The sequence below is a fragment of the Sus scrofa genome, chromosome 1, assembly GCF_000003025.6.
Source record: "Sus scrofa isolate TJ Tabasco breed Duroc chromosome 1, Sscrofa11.1, whole genome shotgun sequence".
Classification (NCBI taxonomy): Eukaryota; Metazoa; Chordata; class Mammalia; order Artiodactyla; family Suidae; genus Sus; species Sus scrofa.
The window spans coordinates 60757537-60784046 of NC_010443.5; the positions used below are offsets into that span (position 1 = coordinate 60757537).

Here is a 26510-nt window from a genome sequence, read left to right on the forward strand (position 1 = left end):
ATGCCAATTTCTCTCTGCAATTATGGAATGACAGTAATTCACAAGAGGAACTGTTGAGATTTAAGCATTGCCTTAGCACATCAGAACACATATCACCTTGTGAATGCAGCTACTAGAAAAAACTAAGAGTTGTTTGGGGTATTTGTGGAAGTCCTTGAAAGGAAAGCATTATAGGTTAAGCTGTTTGAGTTTGATGTGCAAAAAAGCCTGGCCTCTGGTACTAGTGTGATTGTGAGATGATGAGATAAAGGAGGGATGTGAAGTTTATATTCCAGATGGGCAATGAATATTCTCTTCCTATTTTTTACTTACATAAATAACACCAAGTTTTTGGTTAAAAATAAGATACAATCAAATGTGCATTCATGTTTCTAAATATCTGGATAGTGTATCACATTGGCCAATAACTAGTGATTAGATTTTAAACTTTTCTTCAGGATGTTGAGATGTCACACACTTGGCTAAGCTCTGGTGTTAATTTCATTACATAATAATGAGCATGGATTCTGGAGATAATCAACCTAGGTTTGAATCCTGGCTCTCACATTTTATGCTTTGTGTAACTGGGGGAAATCATTTAACCTCTGCAATCCTATTTCCATATCTAGGAAATAAGGATAATAAAATCCTCACCTTAGTGTTAGGAGACTAAATTCAAATAATTCCATGTTTAGCATATTTCTGACAAAATGTTACCTGCTATTATTATCATTATTAACAGAACACTAACTATTATTTTTATGACTGAATACATAAATTCATTTGGAAACAATGTTTGGGTAATACTAGTTAAGAAAAGAAGGATAAAAAATAAGGTGTAGAACTCCTAATATAGTCAATAAATTCACACTATTGATTATGTATAACTAAAGAAAACTTCTAATATTGAAAATACCAGAAATCGCAAACCAATTTTAGTACTATGAAATCCTCTGGAAATATCTCTTGCCCATGAAAATAGCCCTGAAATATTGATTTACCTCACAGGTGTCCAATAAAAATCAAACTTCATAAGCATTTTCTAAATTTTTCTCATAAAGATGTTGCAAAGCACCATTATTACATGTTTGAAAATTACCACTTATTTTAAAGTCTTGCTGAAAAGACACAGCCAAAAATATTTTCCACGAAGAGGCAAAACCATGATGACTATTATAGAGTTAAATTGGTACACTCGGACTGAATCACTGAGAACTATGAAATAATAGCATTTGAAAAATAAAAAAACAAAGTTTATAGCCTTTGGTATTCTATACAGTATAAGTGACCCAAAGGGAAATATAGTGCTATTTCATGAATCTTTTATGAACCCGAAGGATGTATTCAAATTACCCCCAAACAATTCTATGGCAATGATAAATATATCTCTGTTGATCCAGAGGGATGATCTCAACTTCCCATTTCTTGGCTAAGGAGGATTAACATAATTAAGATGAATATCCTTCCCTATACATTTCCCCATTGTAGACACATCTAAAGCTTTATGAAAAATCATGAGACAGAGACAACTGTTTCATTTTTCCCAAGGTTATAAGGGGTGGGGGTGGAAAGGAGACTTGCAAGCCATCAACATTTATAAAACTTCTTTTAAGTGAAGAAAGAGCTGGAAGAGTGTTATTTGGGCCCATCCCAAAGCTTGTAAATCCAGGAACCAAGTCAGTGGTTCCCAAAAGTTGCTGCACCGTAAAATCGCCTGGATTTTAGATTATAAAAATCTTGATGGGAAGATGGTACCCCAGACCAATTATATCAAAATGCTGCAGGTGGAAACAAGGCATCTGTAATTCTAAAAGTCCACCAATGGATTCTTCTGTGTGTCCAAATATAAACCAATCATTGCTTTAAGTGCGAGCTTGGAGACCTCTGTCCTAGACTCTGCTCTCTTTTCTTACATAGAACATCAGTTTGCTAACTAAAGATTTTTACACTAAAGCAAATATTTAGGCAAAACCACTTGGGGTTGGCTCATTTCCACGGATTTTGGCTTTTCTATGAAATAATACTCAAGTAAAGGGGAAAATTTTAAAAAAAGAAAAAGATACCTGTGTCTGTCAAGATTTCAAATTTGTGAGCAACATGAGCAGGGCTGCTACAGAGGGGATGGGTTGCTAGCAGTTATGGGACCAGCAAGAGAATTAGAACAAGTGAGTTTAAATTGTGCCAGGGAAGAATAAGTCTTCATTGATAAACATGTAAAATATTTCTAACTTATAGCTTTATATTAAGCAATGGGAATTCTGTCTTCTAATGTAAACAAAAAGCTATTCTCCTACTTAGATTTCTTTGAAGTAAATTTTTTTCTTGTTTTACATCCCAGGATCCCTCAAGGTTTTTGACAAATGGTTCCCAGTCTGAGGGTGGTGTGAGAAAGTGCTAGTTATCAGAGACACTGTGACCAATCATGTTTCTATTTACTTCTAAAGACTGATAAGCAGTTTGTAAATGCTTCTTGAGAACACCATGAAAATTATGTAAGATAAAGAAGAAATTGCACTTCTCTCAAGATAATCTTAGGTTATTTAATACTAGGTAATTTATTTGATTTATGTGATGATTTTTGTTTATTAAAAACACAAAATTTTTATTTCTTTTTCATCATTAAGATACCTACAGCTAAATTAGCATGGATTTTTCCCTGATAAGTCTTTAAGACACTGAAATTAAAAAAAACAAAAATATTTCAAGCAAACCTCAGTGACTATCCTTCAAATGAAACAAAGAAATTAGATAACACACAATAGTGGAAGTTTGGTAGATATGTGGAAATGCTTCCAAATAAATAGCAACTCACTTTTGGAATTCTACAGTACACAAATCATGACAGTACTTTGTTTCATATTACTTAGTAAAAACTAAGAAGTCTACCTACTGGAAGCTGAAATACAACTTTTAAGCTTTTACCAATATTTCAAATGTGGATTTTTTGCCCAACACAACAGAGGCCTGGCTGGAATTGTAACTTTAATGACTGCTTGCTATCAAACTAGAAGCATACGTGCACCCGTTTTAAAACATTCATAAAAGGATGGGGTGTAGATACTTTCTCGACTTGCATTTTATTGCTTAGCTGAAGTTCTTTGCATAGTTATTCAAATAGATTGCCTTTTATATGCTGAACTGTGCATGAAGGCAAGATATTATTTTTCCCACTGGTGACACAATATAGAATGCATATCAAGATAAAGTAGAAGAAGATTGTGTTTTTCTATAATTTTCATGATTCTGCCTACAGCTATTTAGAAAATAGGAAAGAAATGGGTTTTGTAAACCTATGCAGTTTTAGAAAAGTAGGCTGCTGGTATACTTTCTTAAAAAATTAACTTTCAGTAGGCTGTGATAGTGAAAGGAAAGGATAGTTGGTCACAAAAGGAAATAAAGTTGTACAAATATAAATTAGGTATTTCTACTTCTTTGGCTTGCATTTCTTCACTATTAAATCCCATCGAGTTTTGAGAGACAATTAAACTGTCATCTTATCTGCACTACCTGTGGTATCAGATTATGTCATGATTATAAGCACCAGGCTAACATGTACCCACAAATACTTCACTCAGTGAGGGCATTTAGTGTGTGTGTGTGTGTGTGTGTGTGTGTGTGTACCTCTGCTTCAACAACCTATTGGCTTTTGAATCTCTTTTACCTTGACATTTTTTCTCTTTTTCTACTAAGACTCCATATATTTATGGTGTTAGCTGGGTTTTAAAATAGCCTAAGTGCTAATTTTGAATAATTCACATGTTTTTGCTACATCTTTAAATTTTGGCATCCTGATTATACTGTAGGTTGTGGTTTGGGGGAATAATATTGTAGACTGGATGTTTTGTTTCTACTCCTCCCTGGAGAGACTTTTGCTAACCACAACAAAAATTAGACATGGTAATAATAAAAGACATTGAGCTGACTGTGTCACACCTTGGGTGTTCCTTACTAGGAAGGCTACTTTGGGTGGAAACAGGTTGAAAAAAATTTGATCCCTGTTTCCTTGGGAAAAATAGACTAACCAGTGTTTCTATGTATACTATGAAGATATAGTTACTACTATACCTGCCTGAGCTGCCAGCAGGTCTGTCCCTAGGGACAGACCCTGGAAGACCAAGGAAAAGGCATGCTCTCTACCTCAGTGTGTCCTGGTGGGCCCTTGGTACCATCAGGGGAGGGAGGTAAACATTGTGTTACATGAGCAGGCAGTGTGCTATGTTTTCTCTCTCTCTCTCTCTCTCTCTCTTTTCTCTCAATGAAGCACTTTAAAGCAAGTGTTTTATTTTAGTTTTATCAATGTAAAGTTGATTTACAATATTATATTACTCTCAAGTGTACAGCATAGTGACTCAATATTTTTATAGATTATACACCACTCCATTTAAAGTTATTATAAAGTAATGACTTTATTTCCCTGTGCTGTACAATATATCCTTTTTGCTTACTTATTTTATATATAGTAGTTTGTGTCTCTTCATCCCAGACCCCTATCTTGCCCCTCCCACCTTCCCTCTTCCCTTTGGTAACCACTAGATCTAGAGAGTATTAATTTAGTGAAATACTGTACATCACTTGTAGGTGGAATCTGAAAAACACAAGATACAAATGTACGTAACAAAACAGAAACAATTTCATAGATATGAAGCAAGTATTTAAGCCTTACTTGAGTGGTAATGAAACAGCTTCAGAAACACTGAGGGGTTTCTTCAAAGTCACAACTAGTGAGTGGCGAAGTCAGCACAGCAAGCAAAGTGTGTCTTGCTCTTACGTCTGTCTGTGCAGTTGTCTTATCTGCATCTGATTAGGAAGGGATTTAAGAAAACCGCAGCTCACATTTGTGCCCTACAGCAGTGCCTGAGCAGGTTTTCTTCCATTCTTTCTAGAGTCCTTGCTTTGCTCTGGAAATCTGCATATTCAGGTATAGATCTTCCTTTCAAAATTTCTCTAAATCTATTTTCTGAGGTCTCTACATTTTTTTATCACTTACTTTCTTCTATAATCGTAAGGCTCTAGGGCCTAGAAAAATGCTTGACATTTAAGCTTTCAGCAGATCTTTTTGGAAGTTTAAAATGAGGCCTATTGGGGAGTTTTTTTTTTTGTGGCTCAGCAGGGTATGAACCTGACTAGTATCCATGAGGATGCGGGTTTGATCCCTGGCCTCATTCAGTGGGTTAAGGATCCGGCATTGCTGTGGCAGTGATGTAGGCCGTCAGCTGTACCTTCTATTGGATCCCTGGCCTGGGAACTTCCATATGCCCAAGGTGTGTCCTTAAAAAACAAAACAAAAACAGAAGTAAAATGAGGCATACTGTCCTCCAGTGGGTTCTTGCCACTTAACTTCCAAACATGAGGGGTCTTTGGTCACAGAGCTTAATGATTGAAATACTAATAGCCAGACACTCTTCTAAGATCTTTATAGAAGTTAATGTACTGAATTCTAAGAGCAATCTTACAAAACAGGTACTAGTTATCATTTCCACTTAACAACAGAGAAAAATGAGGCAAGATATAATTATGTAATTAGCCCAAGGTCACATCACTAGTGATTGGTAGAACTGGGATTTGAAGGAAGAAACAAACAAAGGAGTTTCCCACCTTCAGACACGAACATTACTCGCTTTTTCCTTCAGCTGAGTTCAAGTATTTGTAAATGCCTACCTTGCTCAACTTGGTGTACTTTTTCTGAGGACAGATTTAATTGTCATATCTTGAAATCCTATGAGGGTAACAATTTTACACATCTACTCCTGAAATGAAAACAGAGACTACTCTCACCTTTTGCCATCAGATGCTGAAAAGTTAAATTGAAAAAAGGTGCTGTGAACTTGATAACAAATGATGTGAGTTTGGGGAGCCAAAGTTGAAGGTGATTTGGGAAACAGTAAAATGCAAATCAAGACACAATGTGCCATATATTATCAAAAATTATGTGAATCTACACATAATAATAGTTATAATTTTATAGTCAAAGAGAAACTACCAAGTAAGTCAGAGTTTATTTCAGTAACTCTTTGAAATGTATTTCTTTAGTCTCAGTAGCATTTATGTATTAATTTATTCAGTCATAAAAGTTTTGAAGTGGTTAGCTTTAAAGCATTGCTATTTCTACATATGCATACATATTTCTACCTGTCTGAAATATATTACAATCAAAAACAGTGACACAGTTTATTTTATTTTTAAAGAATGAGCCATTTGAAAATCCAAAGAGTGAAAAAAAAGTTCTAAAAAATGCCAGTCATCTTCTTAGCTGATTTTCAAATCATCTGAAACCTGGTGAGAAGGGTCAGAAAAGGCCTGCCATGCTTGAGTCCTATGTGAATATTTACATCCAAGGTATAAATCTCTAAAATTACACAGACCCAAAAAGCAAAGTTGACCCAACCTTAGTCATGTGGTTTCAACTCTAGATGTATTGCTCTCATCCTAAGGCTGACATTTCAAGGTGAGCAAACCCTCTGTAATAACATTACCTAACACTCTCTACACAGTGCTAAACCAATGAGTGTAATTAGACATGCGTACAAACAAGATTAAAATAAAGAAATCAAAATTTACTATGCCCTGGAGCACTACAGAACAAGCAAACATCACTTATTCATGCAGAAGTTGCAGTTGTTTAATTCAAGCAGCTTACTCATGTGCTGAGAAACACTCTCCTCTTGTAACCCAGTGGCCAACACAGAATTCACGTAGGCCAAGAAACTCCACGTAGGCTCTAAGAGCAGATAAATGGTATGTGGTTTGGAGAGTAGGGGTCGTGATTTAGAATTTATGGGATTAAGAGACCTTGCAGGTTACATGCTGCAAGATTGAAGGAAGTTTTAGAAGCTACAAAGAAAAACCTTGAATTTGAGACTGTGCTTGACAGGAGACAACTGAAGTGAAAGAAAGCAAAGTAGGGAAATTCTTGGACTATGTGACATCCAAATCATGAAGCTTAAAAAGCCACAAGGAGGAGTTCCTGTTGTGGCGCAGTGGTTAAGGAATCCGACTAGGAACCATGAGGTTGCGGGTTCGGTCCCTGCCCTTGCTCAGTGGGTTAACGATCTGGCGTTGCCGTGAGCTGTGGTGTAGGTTGCAGACACAGCTCGGATTCCGAGTTGCTGTGGCTCTGGCGTAGGCTAGTGGCTACAGCTCCGATTCGACCCCTAGCCTGGGAACCTCCATATGCCGTGGGAGCGGCCCAAGAAATAGCAAAAAAAAAAAAAAAAAAAAGCCACAAGGAAGTTAGGAAATACAACCCAGATCAGGGGCAAATATACCACCATCACTGAAAATATAAAAGCATCACATCTTTTCCCAACTTCGTATATTTGAGTTTTACCAGGCTTAACTGAAACTATGAAAAACAATTGGCAAGAAGATAACCCCTGCAAATTCATTTCAAAGAAAAATTGTCATCAATATGTTATTTTGAATTTGTTCTATGTTATTTAAAGTTAATTTGTCTGTTGAACGTCATGTACTCATCATAAAATTACTGTTAAAAAATAGCAAAGCAGATATCCCCAATCCGATGGATCAGAAAACAGAGTTTCATAGAGTTAAATTGTTCTCTCTATGTCAAGGAATTAGTAAGTGGTAGAAGCAGGACAAATACTCCTCTGAGAGCTTCTAACTTTTCCCTCTACCTTAGTTATTCATATTCCCTCTATGTGTGAAGATTTTCCTTTAATAGTAAATGTATATGGAGATACCTATAAAACTTAGTAGTCAAAATTGAGAGGCTACCTTGTAAGTGAAATACTGTGTTTAAGTTATATGTGAAATGTATTTATCTAGCTTCAGTAGCAATGACATAAGTTATTTCATTCAGTCAAAATTCTAGATTGTGTATCTACCTTGTGCAGTGCTGGGTGAAATATATGGAAAGGAAAATCCCTTGTAACAACTCCGTGGCCACAGCTCATGCATAGCGAATGTTTGTACTATTATAATAGAAAATTAAATCTTTACTTATAAAAGGCAAGAAAGTAAAACATGTGATGATATATTTACTCCCGAAAAAATGGTAAAAAGCCTATCTCCAGGAGCAGATTTTGGTTCTTGTCCTTCACACATTCAATGTGTGAAGAGAGTAGATGCAAAACCTCTTTAACCCTCTTCCCAGACCCCATTACCCAGCAATGGAGCAGGGGCTGCTGCTGCTTTGGGAGCAGAGAACAGAGATGGAGTGAGAATTGCAGAAGCCTATGTTTGGCCTATTTAACTCAGCATACCCACATAAACAAATGATGAAGCATGAAGTTATGCATTTTAAGCATGTTAAAGTCATGACTGCAGGCTAACTACTGAGTGTGCTATCACCCAGTGCTAAGGTCATATAGACCTCTTGCTAACTTACATAAAGTTTTAGCTTGATTATTTGGAAAAAAAAATGGGCAGAAGAAATATATAGATGTATGTCAGTGGCCATATTTTAACTAGTCAGAGTGGTATTTTGGAATGATGAAGTTGAAATTCCATGCCTATTTTTCAATCCAAAAAGTTTGTGAGCAGTTAATTGAATATAATATGAAGCTTTTATCCAACTGGAAATTAAGATGTGATATTCAGTTGCTGATGTCATTTGAAGTATATGCTTGGAGGTGTGTAGATCACTGTGCTCCTGTGTTCTCTAGGCTTCCAATGGGGTTCTTGCAGGTCCATGAAGATGAGGGCCATGTGAGGGAGGAATGGCATAGTGCAGCATCTGGGAAACTTTCATGATGCTGAAATGAGACACACTTCAGTAGGAGGGAAATGATTAAGAGGCTCAGTTTTAAGAAGAGTCTTCATACATTAGGTTATGACCCACTGCTAGCCTCAGTCTCTGGCATGAGGGCCACCTCACTCTTGATCACTCAACACACATGTCTTAGGAATCTGCAAGGTTCTGTGCCAGCTTTGGTAGAAATATGAGTTGGACAAAAATTCAGCTTCCTATCTGTGAGGCAACATAGACACAATATGAAATATAACAACTGGGTAATGGCATATTAGAGAAGGTTTTCTGACTCTCTGATCAGGTGGTAGAATAAAGTCTTGCAGCCTTCTCCCCACCACTCCTACTTACAAGGAGCAAGGGAAGCTAAAATGTGAAACATATTTAAATGAGAGAACATGTAAAGTAACATATAATCACATAGATGTAATATTCTACTGTAACTCAGAATGCAATGTTTATTAACCAAATGATCTGTTGTACAGTTTCTAGAGGTGTGTCCAAGTCATTGAAGGCGATGCATGGAAAGTAGAAAAAATGACATTGTAATATCAATTATAAATTGAGGACGATTATGTATTTTTCCACAAATTTAAATTTTTGTCCAGTATTTGCTTTAAAGATAATTATATATTCTTGCTCCATGGTATAGGAATAGAAGCTATCACCAGCTTTTAAATCTGTGTTGTGGGAGTTCCTGTTGTGGCTCAGTGGTAATGAATCCAACTAGTATCCACGAAGATGTGGGTTTGATCCCTGGCCTCACTCAGTGGGTTAGGGATCCAGTGTTGCCATGGCTATGGTGTAGGCCAGCAGCTGCAGCTCTGATTCAATCCCTAGCTTGGGAACTTCCATATGCTGCAGGTACGGCCTTAAAAAGGGAAAAAAGTCTGTGTTGGTCTCAGAAGATACTAGGAGGAATAAAATGCATTCACTTACTTCTCTTGGAAATCTCGTAATGACAAGGGAGCGTGAAAGAGCTGTGAATGCTGCAGTCACAAGAGGTTCAGTCCAGCAGGCAGGGATAGTGGTGAAGATCAGGCAGGCAGGATCCCAACTGTGGATGTGAGGTTACATAGCTGAGTACAGTTTTCTGATCAGTGAGGGGCCATTAAATTCTTTTAAACTGAAGGAAGACACGATCAAATACGTGTGAAAGAAATGACGCTGAAGGTCGTAATTAAAAAGGATTAGAGAAAGAAAAACACATTGGAGGGTGTAACATTAGTCTAAGTGAGAGATGATGAAAACATAATTTAGGGCAGTGGCTGTGAAAATGGTGCTAGATTCCAGAGATAACAGAAAGCTAAGATCAGTTGGATGTAGTGAACAACTGTTTATGGCCGGATGAGTGAAGTTTGACTTCTTGGGTACTGATCTGAGAGATAGGGTCAAGAGTGATTTAAAAAAAAAAAAAAAAAAAAAAAAAAACCTGAGAAAGGATAAGGATGAAATTTGGGAGGAAAACATAATTTATATTCTAAAATTCATTTGTGAGTTATTTCAGAATTCATGAATGCATTTTTATAAGTGTTTAAGTAGATAGGTAGACAGAAGGAAATGTAGACAAAAATATCTCCCAGGGAAATAAGAGGTAACTTGTACTGAGAACTTAATATTTGTTCCAAGTATTTTTCAGGCACCAATAAACAAATTTGACAACCCTTGAAGTGGGTCCTCTTCAGTCCCATTTTACAAGTAAAATAGGAGAAAAAAAGACAGAGAAATTCAATCATTTCCTCTGCAATACAAATGTCCTGATAGGAATTAGTCCCACGTGGTCTGTATTCAAACCCTCTGCTCTCAGCTATCACACTCTGCTGTCATTTCCTGATGCAAACGGGAAGTAGACCTACAGGCTGGCCCAAAAATTCTGCTTTATTTTTACTTAACTATATAGTTAGGATGCAATCTTGAATTTGAGAGATAAGGTGAGGGACTTTTTCATGAGAGAAGAAGAAAATATTCTTTTCCCTTGTATAGGCCTAATTTTAAAATATTCAGAATCACAGCTCACATCTTTCTGCCCATCGCTATTCCCTAAAAAATATTCTCACTGGGTCTTTGCCTCGTCAGACCAGATACTGATAAATAGCTCTTCATTGTTTCTCTCTTCAAGTCCAGTTTCTTCTCCTTGATTTCATATTCTTTTTTAATCTTAGTCATTTATAACCAGTGAAACTGCCTACTTTTTTTTCAACCTCAGGAAGATCCTGCTATTTGTGCTTATTTACTAATCATTCTCCTCCCACCTCCATTTCTTACCCAGGTCCCTCTCTCTGCGCTCCTTGCCTCAGTCTCCTGGGCTTTCCTGCTGCCCCAGCCTATCACAGAGGCATCCATCCATGCTCTGAAATTAGTTTTCTCCCTCAACACCGGTTTTACTACCACCTTCACTGCACCCCATTTATCCTTCAGAGCACCTGATCCACGCTACCTTTTAAGAAAAAAAAAAGATTTGAATTAATTTGCACTTCAAGGATTCTAAAATATTTATAGAGTGTCTACTGAGTGCCAGAAACTGTTAAATCCCAAAGGATATAAAACAAAGATTTCCATTTGGCTTCTGCCCTCCAAGAGCACTTGATCTAGTGGGAGAGACGCACACACACACAAATAACCTGACAGAGCACAGGAGGATAATCAGAGCGCCAGCAGCATAAGCAAAGCACAGAGAGGATCCTGGCTCTTGGGTGTCAGTGAAGGCTTGGAGCAAACAACTTTTGAGTTGTGTCTTAAGGAGAGAGATTTCCCCCCATGTAGAAAAGTGAGAGAGATTGTGAGAACAGAGAGCAAAGCTGTGGAAGCGAAGAAGTCTAATCTATTACTCTGATCTGGAAACAGAGAGTGATTACTTCACTCTTCAAGCACTATGGCCAGACCTTGATTCTGTAAACTCCATTCCCACCACACCAGTTTTTTTCTGGTCATAATTGCCAAGAGCTCTGTGTTGCCTCTTCTGTTAAACTCAGCTTTTCCTAGATTTCTCTCAGATTCTCCAGATTTCCTGCAATTCATCCCTGCCTTTTACATACACTTTCATATACAATATTACTTGCTTCTTTGCAAATCTGAAGGATGGTGTTACTTGGTGTTTGCTGCTTTTGTTTTTGAAGAGATCAAAAGAGGTTTAATTGCTCCTTGTCTGCAGGCTGACACGTACTCCTTTACGAGGAAGGAGACCTTTGAAATAGCAGCAGGAGCCCATGCATTAACTCCAATTTCTCAGGTAAAGCGAAGCAGGTTTGTTTGTAGAGTCAGATTCCTGTGGTTTATGTTAAGTTGGGTTCCAGTGAATATAGTTGGAGCTCAGCTTGCAAGGAGTGACGATCTAAGTGGAAACCGGGAGTTACAATAACGGAGGACCATCAGATGCCTGAAAACCCTCCTGCAAATGTCAGACCTGAAGAAAGGTGTAGGTCCCTTTCATCTGGAAATAGTACATTTTAGCCACATATTCTGGCTGGTTTTCAGTCTTATAAGTGCTTACCTCTAGCTAATTAACAGAGAGAAAGCAGGTAAAATTTAGAACTTTCTCTTGAAATTTGCTGTAGGGTCTAACCGTCAGTATAATAAATGTCTGCAAATTCAGGTCACCTTTAAAAAGCATTTGTGAGTTGTTTGCCTCCTTTTTGTGATTATAAAATATTTTTTAAAACCCATGATTTATATGAACACTAGTTCTACATATGTAGCTTAATTTTCTCTGTTTGCTTTTCTTGAGTTTGTTGTTCAGCCATTCGCTGATGGAGTATTTTTGTCATTCAGGGAGGTTTAAAATAACGCCTCACCTGTTACTGTCCCCAAATCATCAAACGCCTGCAGTTTGAGAACCTTACACACCTAAGGAATTTCTAGTGCTATTAGAGACCTGTGGAACACTGTACTAGACTCCTTAGTGCTACTTACCAAACTTTGTGAAATAGGTCCAATTAAATTAGATCAATTAATTACATTTATTTTAACTTCAAGGTCAATCAGAAGGGGTCTTTTACTGTTTAATTATAGGTTTAATTATGTTCAATCACTGAACTTGAAAAAAATACCCTCCTACAGCACTGAAGTCTAACAAGGCTCACAGAAGCATCCCTTTGAGATGTTTTATACTCTGTTCATATTCTTCAAGCTCTGCTAAGATACATTAGACAGGACAGTAGGGCAGTTAGGTGGGTGCTACTGAAGAGCCACTGCCACAAAGGCATGCTGTTCCTTTCAGAGCCCCTTAAAATTTGGCCAGTCACTATTCACTGTCTTATTATTTGTTGATATCAGTAGTTACAATCTTCGGAATTTGATTGCCACTTTGATCCCTCTCAGAAGCTTTTTTCAAAGTCAATATTGAGTTTTCATTGCAGCTTTCAATATAAAAGAAAGGTAACAGTAGAAGATAAAAATGCTTCAACCAAAAATTGTTACTGATGATCACCAAAAGTATTAAAATCTAGTTTTTTACTTGGTGATAGAACTTGTATATCCTTAATAATGGCTTTCTACTTTTGGAGGAAAAAGAATGCAGGTAGGGTAGTGTATTCTTGTACCACTTATGAATTCAGCACTTAAGAGATCATTTGACTGTCCCACAGTGTTTCAGGCTCTATAATTATCACTGTGTGAACTTAGCAAGGACATTGCTTGTTGAAGAGTCAGGGATAGCCAGGACTTCAAGATTATCTTTCAATTTCAGTTCAGTCAACCCTGAGTCTCAGCATCACAAGTGTGATAACCAGTGATGGCACCTCATCTGGTATCTGCCTGGTCTCATTTTTTGAAACACGTTTGAGTATTTGTTAAGAGTTTGTGGAAAGGAATGCTTATTTTTCCTCACTTTACGTGCAAGTTGGTATGAACACTAAGTCAGTGCATTGATAAGCAACTCAATCAGACAACCAGATTTATCCCTTTTCCCATTTGCTCTGGACTTTATCTTTGCATCCTGCAGCATCTTAAATGCAGAGACTCTCCAAGTTGCTGTATCATATTAAATGTATAAACTATTTGTCAGCATCCGATGACAAAATATTACCTTTCCCACACAAGTCTTCTTGTTAGCACCATGGTGTTGTAGATTCGAAAAGGAAGAAAACTAAAATGTTTGACAGTATGGCTCTTTGAAGACATAGGCTTAACTTGTTATTTTGTAATCATTAGAGTGGAAAGAAGTCAGTGTGCAGGAGAGGAAGGGGATGCAAAGGGTATTATTCATTTTCTCATATTCTGATTGGTCCACTGAAATATTTCAATAAAACCTTTACTCTAAACATCTTCTTTCATGACATTGTGTAAGAAAATAAAGAATGAGTAAGGGACATAAAGGAATCCGCCAATGATTGGAGACAGGATTTTCTTTACATTGTCTAATAGACTCGTTTATTATTTTAAGCTGGTAAAAAGAGACTTATGATTCGTGTTGAAGAAAGAGTTATTTGTGCTTGATACATTGAAGACACTGTTCAAAAGCAGTTTGTCCTTATAAAAAGATGACCCCTGTAGTAATTCTTAGGCAAGGAGGGACAAATTCAACCAACAAAAAGCACATCTCGCCCCAAGTTCCCCATGATTTCTCCACATAGAGCAAAAAAAATACACATCAGTAATTTATTTGAACATGCACATCAGTGAGTAGCACAATTCTAGGCCACTCAGGAAACAAAAGGGAGAATATCAGCATTACCTAAATAAAAGAGAGAGGTGAATTACACCGTTTTAATTGTCTTAAAAACACGGATAAGAGGAGCAATTAAAATATAGTCCTAGATAGTACTAGCTAATGTAGATTACATAAGTATACAATATGATTCAACTCATAGTGCTCTGACAAGCATAAACCACCAGTCCTAGTAAACAAGGCCCAGATCAACTGCTGAGAAAACGTTAGATTCAGATGTGATAAAAGTTATTTTATTTCAGTCCTGAATGCAAAACACAAGTCACATGTGAAGACAGCATTCTAAAAAAGGTGGCTCTGTTAAAGCAAGGAGGCCGTTTCCTTTTGCATTTTTATAATGTTTGAATCCTACTTCTGACGTTTGCTTTCTCTCCCTTCCTCCCCTGAGCACTAATTTATCCAAAAAGAAGTTTCCAAGGTGCAAGTTGTACATTCTTAGCATTATAGTGTTTCATCTCTTTCCGGAAGACGGTATTACAATCAGCATTACAATGTTCATTATGTTTCTCTGAATATCTGTTTCACATACATGTATTTCAAAATCATAATGTTGATTGGGAAAAGAAACCTACCAAAGAGAGAGTGGTGTCATCATACCCTTCCTATTGTGCTGTGTGTCTTTCCCATCCCTTCTCCCTTTCCCTGTAAAGAGCTGTAAAAAATTTAAGGCAGATGAGGTATATTGCTGAAGAAAAAAGTTATTTTTGAAAAAAAAACTCAAAAAAACTTTTATTCTGCCCTTCTACTCAAGAAAGACTACTCAACTATAAATCTAGTGCTAGAAAAAAGCAGGAAAGACACCATTTGCATGTACCATACTATGTCTTCTATTTCTAGAATGGCTTTTTGTTAATTTAAGTTTAATAGAAAAAATAAGCACCTTAAGCTATGAACAAGAAAAGAACTTCATTATTAGTGAGTCCAGAATCCAAACGGAATTAAGAACACTCACTCAAACTCTTTCACTCATTCTCACAAAGGCCAATGCTACTGATTTGAATTGTAAAGTGCTGTACTTAGTATAAACACTTGTATACACTGCAGACACTGAAAAATAACCCTCAAGCACATTGTGTTATAGTTCCAAAAATATATTTACAGTCTATTACAAAGATTACAAATGGAAGTGTCTAGGTGACTGTATTACGCTAATTAAAATTATTTTACAGATTATTTTTCCTTAGGGACAAAAAACATTTTAGTGAAATTAAAATGATTTTTTTCTAGTCAATCAAAAAATAAATTAAAATATCAAATAACACTGTACAGTGATTTAAAAGAAAAAAAAAGGGTGGGGAGGGGTTTTGGGAAGCAATCCATTTTGAGTTTTTCTATAGCCATCTTTGGTCCTAAATGTGGGAAAACACATTATGTAGCACTGAAAATACCTGTTCTTTTGTGATGCTCTGCAAGTAAAATAGAAAAATATAGTGCATTTTCAATGTATTCAGAGCCCACTACAGAGAAATGTGTGTACAAAACAAGACAGTATAAATAAAATTTACAAGTTTTACAAAGGAACATTTACAGGTTTTGTTTCTGTTATTTGTTTGTTTGTGGATGCCCACATTATCAAACAAGACCAATTGTGACCGATCCCTGGGATCTTTCTCTATTAAAATCATTATAAACAGCCCAATTCTCTTTGGAAATACAACAGTTCAATTCTGGGGTAGTTCATGATTTTCGTAACTTTTGAAAGCACTACTCACAATATGTATACATTCCTGAAACATCTATAAAGACACATTTAATTATTGCTTATGAAATTCTAACACAGTAATCAAATAATATGGTTTAATAAATAAAGCTTAAAGAAAAAAACCCAGATCCTTCCACCTCTTCCTTGTATAGTAAAAAGAGTTCTTTCATTTAACAAGTTTCTCACATCAGCGTTCACAAATAAAAAAGACTTTAAACAAAAAAAACTGCCATGGTGATGTTCTGTGCAGCAAATTTGTTTTTGAAAGGTGAAAATTGTGAACTGCCCCTTTTATCATGCTTCAGAGTTTGAATATAAAACTTAATTCTTCCCTTTCCTGTTTGGACTGCATTAAACAGAAGAGAATATAAAATATATGTCAGCTATTTCTCCTAAATTTCCTAATGTCTCGATATTGAAAACATGGTGATGTGCTCAGATTAAATTTTAGATAACACTGGATAGTTCTTGCTTTCAGAGACTTGCCTTCACCAACATTCTTTAGATGAAGTGCCTCATCTTTTTTTTATAATCATAAACCTACAATTTTTGAATTTTTTAATTAAATTCTGTCTAGTAAAATCACTCTATAAACAATCTGTTAAAAGTGCCTTATAGTATTTATGGATCATTATTGCTTTTTTCCATTGAAAAGATAGTGTGTTGTCAGATCTTTACAAAAAAATTTCTTTTTAAAAAATATCAGAGCTCTTGGCAACTTGCATTTTCTTGACTACCTGCCAATTAGCAAACAATATCAAAACAGCACTGATTAAACAAAATTAAATGGCACAAAAGGGATACCAATGTTCTGACAGAGATATATCTGCAATCATGCTATGCTTTTTCTAAAATTCGAGATTCTTTCAAAGGTACCCAGTGTAGTAATGTGTCATAGATTAACACTAAAAAGGTCCAAAGCTATAAACAACTTTCTAAAACAAAGTCCTTATGAAGAATAAACACAAATGATTTTAAAAAGGAATAGTCTGAAATCACATATTTAAGGAAAATATTTCATTGATTTTAACAATAAGATCATGATTTTATTTGACAAATATATTCTTTCTTAAATTCTTTATGTACATTTTAAAAAGTCTATAAGATAAAAAGGAGGTTAGAGAGCTCAAGGTGTTTGGATGTTTTTCAGGTAGTACTTTGTTTATTGTCACTGCTGTTTTCCTGGCCACCAGTGGTGGATCCTAAATTCCCTTTTTATATATTCTGGTGGCACTTAGGAGTTCAAGTCTATAGGTGCTTCTTAAATCTTCTCTTCACTGTAGGAAGGACCCAGGACATCAACTGTCTTCTAGCAGCATTCTATGCATATTCTGAAGGCCAGTACTGTTCTCTCATAGTCCATAATCTCCCTCATAAGGGAGAAAAGCTTATCACACTTGGATGCCAGTTCCATGTAAATGGAGCATTTGTGCTCTCATAGTCTGAATGCTGCTCATGATTTTCTTTTGATGGCCAACCAGTGTGATCCCTAAACTCATCACATCCCTGAAAAAGACAAATGCATTTTTCATTATTTACCATATGAAAAAAAATATTTATTTGGTACAAAACTGTCATCAGTAATTGGTTAAATAAATAATTGGTTTATCTTAGGCAAAAAGATCTTAACTTTGAGTTCTTAGATATTTGGATCCTATTCCCAGAGTGGGTCAGGTTGGTAACTTGCATCAACCTTCTCCTTTGGAAAAACCTACTCCTCAGTTTGTCATAAGTTATATTTAAACTTCTTTAACCTTTATATAAGAAATGATCAAAGTTTTAAAATTATTTTTAACTTAAAGTAAGATTGGGAAATTTTATTTGAAATGTTGTATTCTGGAACCTAAGTGAAGTTAAAAATGTACAGCATTGTAGTGGTCTAAGAAGATTTTGAGAAAGTTTTTCAGGGGAGTAGATTGCTTTGGAGAGCCAGGTGTAATTACATCAGCTCTACCCATGTGATGATTAGCAGAAAAGCAAAGAAGACAGCATACATGTGCTGAAATTCATGTATATGCCATTTCCTGACATGCCAGTAAAGAGTATGTGATTTCTGTCTTTTTCCTCATCTAAAAAATGTGAAATGCTTCTCACAATAGTACATAAATAGGATCCCTCTAATAAAAGCTTGATAATTGTTTCCCATCTTCAAACACACTGATGGAGAGGAATTGTGTCACCCATAAAAGTTATGCCACAGCCACAGCCAAGGAAGCTGAAGTTCAGAAATACTAAATGTATTTCCTAAGACCATATAACCAGTGATGGAGCCAGAAAGAAAAATGTAGTCCTTTTAATTTCCAGTTCACAGCAATTTCAAAAGTTGTTTTATCAGGTCATTCTTTAGTTTAAAATAAAAAATTTGAACCAATCAATCACTTATCTTCTGAAATGTAAGTTAAATTCTTATTGTGGATATCTGAAGTAAGCTTCCTTTGACCTCTTCAAAAAATAGTCATATTGGACTTTATAATGTGTTTTGGTATTGGGTATGAAACTTTGAGATTTTTAAAGTTTGATACAAACATAGTAAAAGACATCCTCTTTTGCAATGAAGAAAGTTTCCCCAGTGACGGGGAACTTAAATAACACAGTGGTTTATGAAAGAGGAAGTCTCACTGGGTGATGGTTAGAACACTGGCTATGGAGACAAATTAGCTACCACTTAGTTTAGGAAAATATTTAAATTCTCTGAGCCTTAGCCTTGTTGTGTGTAAAATTACTGACTTAATAAAACTGTTGTCATCAAGTTTAAAAAAGATACTGTATGTTCAAAGGTCTATTTAGCAAAATGCCTGGGACATAGTAGGCACTTAGTAAAGAGATACTTTTCTCCCTGATTTTGTGGTCCATAACTCTTTGATATGTGTATAAAGCTTGTATTGCACCTGATATATTCTTAAATATAATTTTAAGAGTTTAAGCTTACTCGATAGTCATCCTGGCCACAGATTCAAGGGAGTTGTAGCCGGCTGCTGTGAAGTTATCTTTATATCTTTCCATCTTAATAGCTTGTAGCCATTCTCCAACTGAACAAAAGGTAGTGAAGTCAGGAGTGTTTTGATCCAAAAGAGGGCTTATTGGCCTAGATAAAAATGGAACAAAAAAAAACCATTTTTTTTTCATGAACTACTAAAGAAAATATATCTTGGCCCCCACAAAAATAAGGATATAAAGAATAAAATTATATATTTTACTTGATGCTATAATAACAAACAGATATGCTAATAAAAATCTAATGTTGGGAGTACCCGTTGTGGCTCAGCGGTTAACGAATCTGACTAGGAACCATGAGGTTGTGGGCTCCATCCCTGGCCTTGCTCAGTGGGTTAAGGATCTGGCGTTGCTGTGAGCTGTGATGTAGGCTGCAGATGCAGCTCAGATCTGGCATTGTTGTGGTGTAGGCCAGCAGCAATAGCTCCAATAGCCCCTAGCCTGGGAACCTCCATATGCCGCAGGTGCAGCCCTAGAAAAGACAAAAAGACAAAAAAAAAAAAAAATCTAATGTATAAATACTGCCCAAATAACTAAAAATCCCAAAACTTCTATTTTATTTAGAGATGATGGCCAGAAGATTGCATCTTCCATGCATTTTCAAAAGTACAGCCAACAGTATTTGTAATCGGTAAAGTGTCTGGCTTCTCGAAGAGTAACCGAGAGTAAAGGAAGCTCATCTGAACGTGGACTAACTTGTTCAGACTAACGAGGGTACTACTGAGAACATGATGCATCAGCTGGACTAACAGCACCCTTGTGAGTGCCTTGTGCATTCATTCACCTCCCCAAGGGTCAAACTGACTACACTACAGATGGAGCCTCAAGTCCACCTGGCAGCTGAAGCCTGATAACTACCACTATGCATTACAATGGAGCATGTGAAGAAGGAATGTGGCAGCATTTAGGCTCTTTCTAATAGTCATAAGTCTTAAATCATCCATTTAATTTTACTTTTATAAACTTTAACTTCATGGAATCATTTTACTATTACACTCAAAGCCAATCAATTAAGTAGATAATATGGATATAATTTTAAAAACTAGGGCAACAGCAATTAAACTCACATAATCATCATAATAGTTTGCAAATGTGAAATGCCACCTAATCACACAAATCCAGTTGAGAAAGTTTTCCCAAATGATGGTGATATTGATCATAAATTTTTTAAAAAAAGAATAATAATTGGTCACTTTAAATACTGATTTACCTAATGTAAGTCATCTGAAATGAAAAAACAAAAACTTCTGTAACATAACACATTTAATATGGACTTTAACGATTTAATACAAATGTCAATTTGCCATTGGAGTGGGGCATAGGACATAAATAGTTCATGTGAATGTTTGAATTTCTCCCAGATTTCATTCCCTTAGTTATTTCTTACCTACTGCAAGTTCCCAAGGGTGTCTTCAGACTATTTGGGTTTCGAATCATTTTGTCTAGAATTCCAACTATCTGTTCAAACTTTGGCCTTTCAGCACGTTCTTTCTGCCAACAATCCAGCATCAGCTGGTGAAGACCAGCTGGGCAGTCCATGGGTGCTGGTAAGCGATAACCTTCTTCTATTGCTTTGATAACCTAACAGCCAAAAGGACATTAAAATATTACTGACTGAGGTTCAATTATAATAAAATGAATTGCCCAGTAGGCAAAGTGATTGATCTAGATAAGAGTAAAGCACACTGCTATGCAAAAGACTTATTTTTTTTCCAAAATATCCATGAATATAAAGCATGCTATTAAGGGGACCATGAAGTACAGGGTATGATGACATTTCCTAGTTAATTCAGCAATAGGGAGCAGCAATTAAGTTCACCCAGGGTGCAACAGATGGAAAATTTTTTTAATGTCATCCCAGAGGTTTTCAAAAGAGAATATATTATGGAACTTTTTTATTGTATATAGCCATGCATGTACATATTTTCCATACGTTTATAAATTCCTCAGGTTTTAAAAGAAAGTTCTGAGTTACGCAGAATTAGCACCTTCTCCAAAAGCTTCACTTTTTGCAGAGTTCAAATGATACTTTTCAGCAAGACATCAAAACAGGCGAATGTACTATGACAGAAAATGTTACCAGCCACACTGTTATTTTAAGTAATATGGAGCTTATATGAAGTGTATAGTGTTATAAGATACAGTGGTGTACTACTCATAAAGATGATTGTATAAATCCCCAATTCCAAGTCCAGGGACCTCACACTTGTAGACTGAAACCAGCCTTGCAGGAGTGAGGTGGAAAAAAGGTTATACCAGGAAATTGGGAAAGGTTACAAATCAAGAGTCTTCCCATTCAGAATATTGGCTGTTAAACTTTTTATCAGCACATCACTGCCTATTTATATCTAATAACAGCCTAAGTTATTTATTTCAAGCTTTGAATGTTAATGCAAAATAAGACTCCATAAACATTTGTACATGGCAATCAGAAAGTCTACTTATTTAGACTTGGGTTTTTTATTTATATGGAAAGCAAAAATAGATTTTAAAAATCAGAAATTGTTACAGATCTGAGCAGCACAGGGAGAATAACAGGAAAGCAACAAACACAAATAAGAAAGACTTGTAAAACATCAAACTATTATTTAGGAGGGATTAACAAATCCTTTGATACTAACATAATAGTAGAAATGTAGAGGAAAAAAAATGACTTTGAAAAAAAAAGAGGTAACCGTGAGTTTCTGAAGAAAATAGTCTAAAGTAGGCATACAAAGCTGGTGTGAAAAATGTTGATGAACTTAATATTTGTAGGGAAACAGATCCTTAAGATGCTTGTTGACACTCAAGACCAACACATTAAAATGTAAAAGGTTGGAGGATGGAATAAATAAAGTTGCTAGCATCAAGAATTTTTGGAGTAAATCGTTCATACAAAAAAAAAAAAAAAAAAAGAGAGAGTCCACTTTTCCTTAAAGAAAATTAATATATGTAAATTGATAAAGTGTATTCATACTCTTATTTATATGGAATGACTGGTCATTGGGGACCTACTATATAATAGCACAGGGAACTCTAGTCGATATTCAGTGATAATCTATATGGGAAAAGAATCTGAAAAAGAATAGATATGTGTATATGTGTAACTGAACCACTTTGTTGTACAGCAGAAATTATCGAAATCACAACATTGTAAATCAGCTATACTCCAAGCACTAGTTATATGATCATCAGTTTCCTAGACGTCTTCCCCTGAATTTTCCATAGGAACATCATTCTTTATTTAAAATTGAATTTTTTACCTTTCCCCAAACCTTTCACTCTTTCATTAATGACACTTCTAGTCACCCCAGCCAGAAAACTAAAATGACAACAACCTAGACTCTTTCTCATATACGTACAGCCAATTAGTGACCACTTTCTGATGATATTTTTTCCTAAAAACAATATGCTCAAGTAGTAGAAATATTTTCTCATATGTATAAGGGTCTTTTTTTCTCTCCCCACCTTCCTCCTCTCTCTCTCAGTAGTAATGACGTAATTACTATAGTAATGGTGTCATTATTTCATAGTTACGTCTTTAGAAAGTCATATTTTTATGGGACTGTATTATTAATAACAGCTATGGAGGAAACACCTTACCTTAAGTGACTTTAATCAGCGTTAGTGTCAAATGGTAATGGAAGTCACATGACAGAATTTTTAAAATTTCCCTGTTTATGACTTTATAACTACAAGCAGATATCATCATAACATTCCTCTAAAATATCTCTTTAAGGAGTTCCTGTCGTGGCTCAGTGGTAACGAACCCGACTAGTAACCATGAGGATGTGGGTTTGATACCTGTCCTCACTGAGTGAGTTAAAGATCCAGCGTTGCCATGAGCTGTGGTGTAGGTTGAAGACACAGCTCAGATTCCAGGCTGTGGCAGAGCTTGGCAGCTGCAGCTCCGATTCTACCCCTAGCCTGGGAACTTCCATATGCTGCAGGTACAGCCCTAAAAAGACCGAAAAAAAAAAAAAAAAAAAAAAAAAAAAAAAAAAACCAAACACCTTTAAAAAGCACACAAGGAAACATACACAGATGGGAACTCTGCAAGGATCACAAATATATAACTATCGGAGGAATTAAATTTTAAAAAAATGCAGAGAATTTCACATGGCTTTGTATCACACTCCAGGGACAGAGCTATATGAGGATTCAAAAGTGCTCTATATATTGTCAGATGAAAGGAAAAATTATGTGTGTGGAAAGCTGGAGATTAAGTTATTAAAACAGTGGCTCAAGCTTGAATAAGGAAATTGATAATTCTTAAAACTTATGTATTAAAAATGACCAAATAATAAATAACTGAGGGCATTTTTTTTAAACTGGGAAAAGAGTGCCTCTCCTCATGTTTGAGGTTGCTTGTGCTTGAACATTGGCAGCATTTTTCTGAATTGACAGGACTCCATCTTCATGCTCATTATATTGGGGAGGTGCTTATTATTTTCCACCACTTCCTTCTATTTCCCCACTTGCAGCCTTTTTTCAGAAGTCCTGAAAGGAATAATTCAGGCAGAGAGGTCTTTCCTTTCTTATTTCCCTCTAAATTATCTTTTAAAATGCACACCTAAACCTCATATTGATCCTCCTGACATAAGACTCTTCAACAGCTTTCCAACTTGGATTCTTTAGCTTGGAGCACAATATATTCTTAAATCTTTCTGCCAGTGTATCATGTAGAGTACCATTAGATGACTCTTATAGGATTTAAAGAGTTAATGAACCTCTGTCATTATCCTACTCCATTACTGAAATTCAATGATTCCTTTTACTATAGCAGAGAAACAACACTGATCAATACAAATGAAATTTCTAGGTCTCAAAAAACACAGTGGTTTACAAATTTTTAAAGGAGCAGCAGTGAAGTTTAACATTAAAATAAGAGATGATCTGGATTGGGAACAGATTTTGGGACCCTGAAGTTCCTGTTAACAATCACTCTTCTACCTATTGGAGCATCAGAGATGCATGCTGGGAAACTTACACCTCTGTAGAGCAGAGTTGGGCATAATTCAAGGCATACCCTTTGATGATAAACCTCTTCTCAAGGGATGATTCAGGCATAAACTGAGCCTTGAGGTGCTGCAGGTTTTATTTCGTTAGTCCCAGTAAAACAACTTCTCTTTTAAGCATACAATAATCATAGTAAATATTTATTGAATACTTACTATGTGATTGCACTGTGTTAATTATCTCATTTAATCTTTACAAAGACATTATTAGGCAAGTATTATTATATTGATTCTAGAGACAAGGAATCTGAGGTGCTGAGAAGTTAAGCACAGGGAAAACATCACATAGCTCTTAGTAGAAGAGACAGAATTTTACGGAGGCTGTCTGACCAGAGCTGATGCTGTTAAAAGCTGCATTATATCTCCAACTGGGAAAATAAAAAGTGTGTTGTGCAAATAGTTACACATTCTTGGAAACAACAAAACACATAGGTAAGACAACTGGTTCTACAATTCTTAAAGCATTATATAATTATCCACAGAATTCATTTAAAACATCCTTTTGTGAAGTTACTAGAAACCCCCTGGATTTGCCTGTCTAGATCTAGCCTTTAGTATTCTAATAAAAGTCAAAGAAAAAAAGAAGAGCATTTGTAACAATTTATAATTCTCGACAGTTCTCAGAAGAATAGGAAGTGACTAGGGTAAATGACATTTTAAAAGAACACTAGGATCCAATAGAGGATAATTCTTTGATACAGACTATAAAGAAATACTTAGTAAACAAACACATTTGTTTGCAGAAATATGTTTCAGTATTATTACAATATGACCACTGTAGTTAAGAGAAAAAGGAGGACAGACAGACCTCATGATTAATGGGCCTATAATAACTCAAAATGGGATATAACATGATTGGCTTCAAATCTCCATTTATGCCCAGTTTCATGTCATTAACTTCACAATAACATGACCAACATTTTATGCAATTAAATATTTTGTACCCCACTTACAGGATTATGGCAAAGTTTCACCAAAAATTCACAATTTTGTTTCTATTTTAATATTTAATAGAAACAAAATAATAAATCAGTAGTGACTTTTAAAAGGAAGAAACATTGAGGACTCACAATTTAGCTGAGAATAAATTTAGTTAGAAGCATATTATATTTTCGAATCTCTTAATTTTCTTTTAATGAACCACTTTAAGGAATTATCCTTATGTCTCCTATATTTATGGAAACATTTTTTTTTTATCATCCTTATGTCTAGCAACTAGTAAAACAAATGCTTTATTGGCCTCCCTTAAAGAAGCAACAATTTTGTTGAATACTATAAGCAGAAAAAATTTAATTCATATAATGAAGAATTTTAAAACTTCATAATTACACTATGAAAATTATATTTGACTAAGACATAAATTCAATTGAAAGACAGCTGCTGTGAATGCCAAATACAAATATTTCCAACCAGTGTATTTTTATTGTAATTGACTGCATTTACACAATACGTTTTTTTCTTTGAAAGGTTATTAATGGAAAGGGCTAAACACCTAGATTTTAAAGAAGAATGAAAGCTGGAAATTTACTGGGAAAACCAACCCTCTTGCTTTTCACTGCAAATACCTAGATTCTAACTGCTTTCCTTGCAGTTAAAACTCAAGAAAGTTAAGGGCACATGAAAAGCAATGGACAGTAAGCCTGTGATAAACCTATTTGGGTATGGGTACTTTCATACATATGCATATTATCTTTTCCCAAGAGTTTCTTGCTCATTCTCCTGTCTAGAGTGCAACTAAGTCCTCCTGGAAACTACCTCACTGGTTTTAGAATACCCTCCATATTCTCAGATTCTGCATCCATGAATGAAAATATTTGAAAAGAAAAAGGAAAACCAGACAATTCTAAAAAGTAAAGCTTGAATTTGCCACACACCAGTAACTATTTACATTGCATTCACACCTGTTTATATAGCATTTATATTCTATTAGGTGTCATAAATAATCTAGAGATAATTTAAAGTTTACAGGAGGATGTGCACAAGTTAAGTGCAAATACAATGTCAAATAAGAGACTTGAGCATCCTCAGATTTTGGTATCTGCTAGCGACCTGGAACCAATGTCCCATGGATACTGTACCCCTTTTTATTTCTTCAGAGTTATCTAAATAAAATGGGATTTTGTGGAGTTCAACAGTTGCAAACATAACTATTCATTTATATCTGTTTTCATGGTTTCTGAAGAAAAGCCTCTTATAATCAACAAAACATTTGAAATTCGAGGGCTTTCTAAAATTTGTCAGGGATTCTAAAATCTAGAAACTAAATTTAAACATTATAAAGTGAAGTGATTCTCTCAAACAATCAGTCTAGACTTTTTTAAATTAATGTCTCTGAAGATCTGATGAAAGCAACCTTCCTAGAAAAAAATATTCACATATCCATAGGATTTCCAGGTGTATCAGGGAGTTGGCAGATGACTTAAGTCTGTCCATGATCCCCTACTCAGAGACTCCAAGTAAAAAAAA

General features: G+C 35.6%; 1 protein-coding gene across 4 annotated transcripts in view; it reads right to left on the bottom strand.

The window, feature by feature from the left end:
- Window positions 14031-26510, bottom strand: part of EPHA7 (EPH receptor A7) — a 172526-nt gene continuing 160046 nt past the window's right edge. For all 4 annotated transcript variants that reach the window (XM_021090161.1, XM_005659302.3, XM_005659300.3 and 1 more), the window contains exons 15-17: window positions 20435-20628; window positions 18983-19138; window positions 14031-17559 (exon numbers count right to left, since the gene is read on the bottom strand). In XM_021090161.1, coding sequence (XP_020945820.1) covers window positions 17445-17559; window positions 18983-19138; window positions 20435-20628 — 465 coding nt within the window. In that variant the 3' untranslated portion in view covers window positions 14031-17444. The remainder of the gene's footprint in view (window positions 17560-18982; window positions 19139-20434; window positions 20629-26510) is intronic.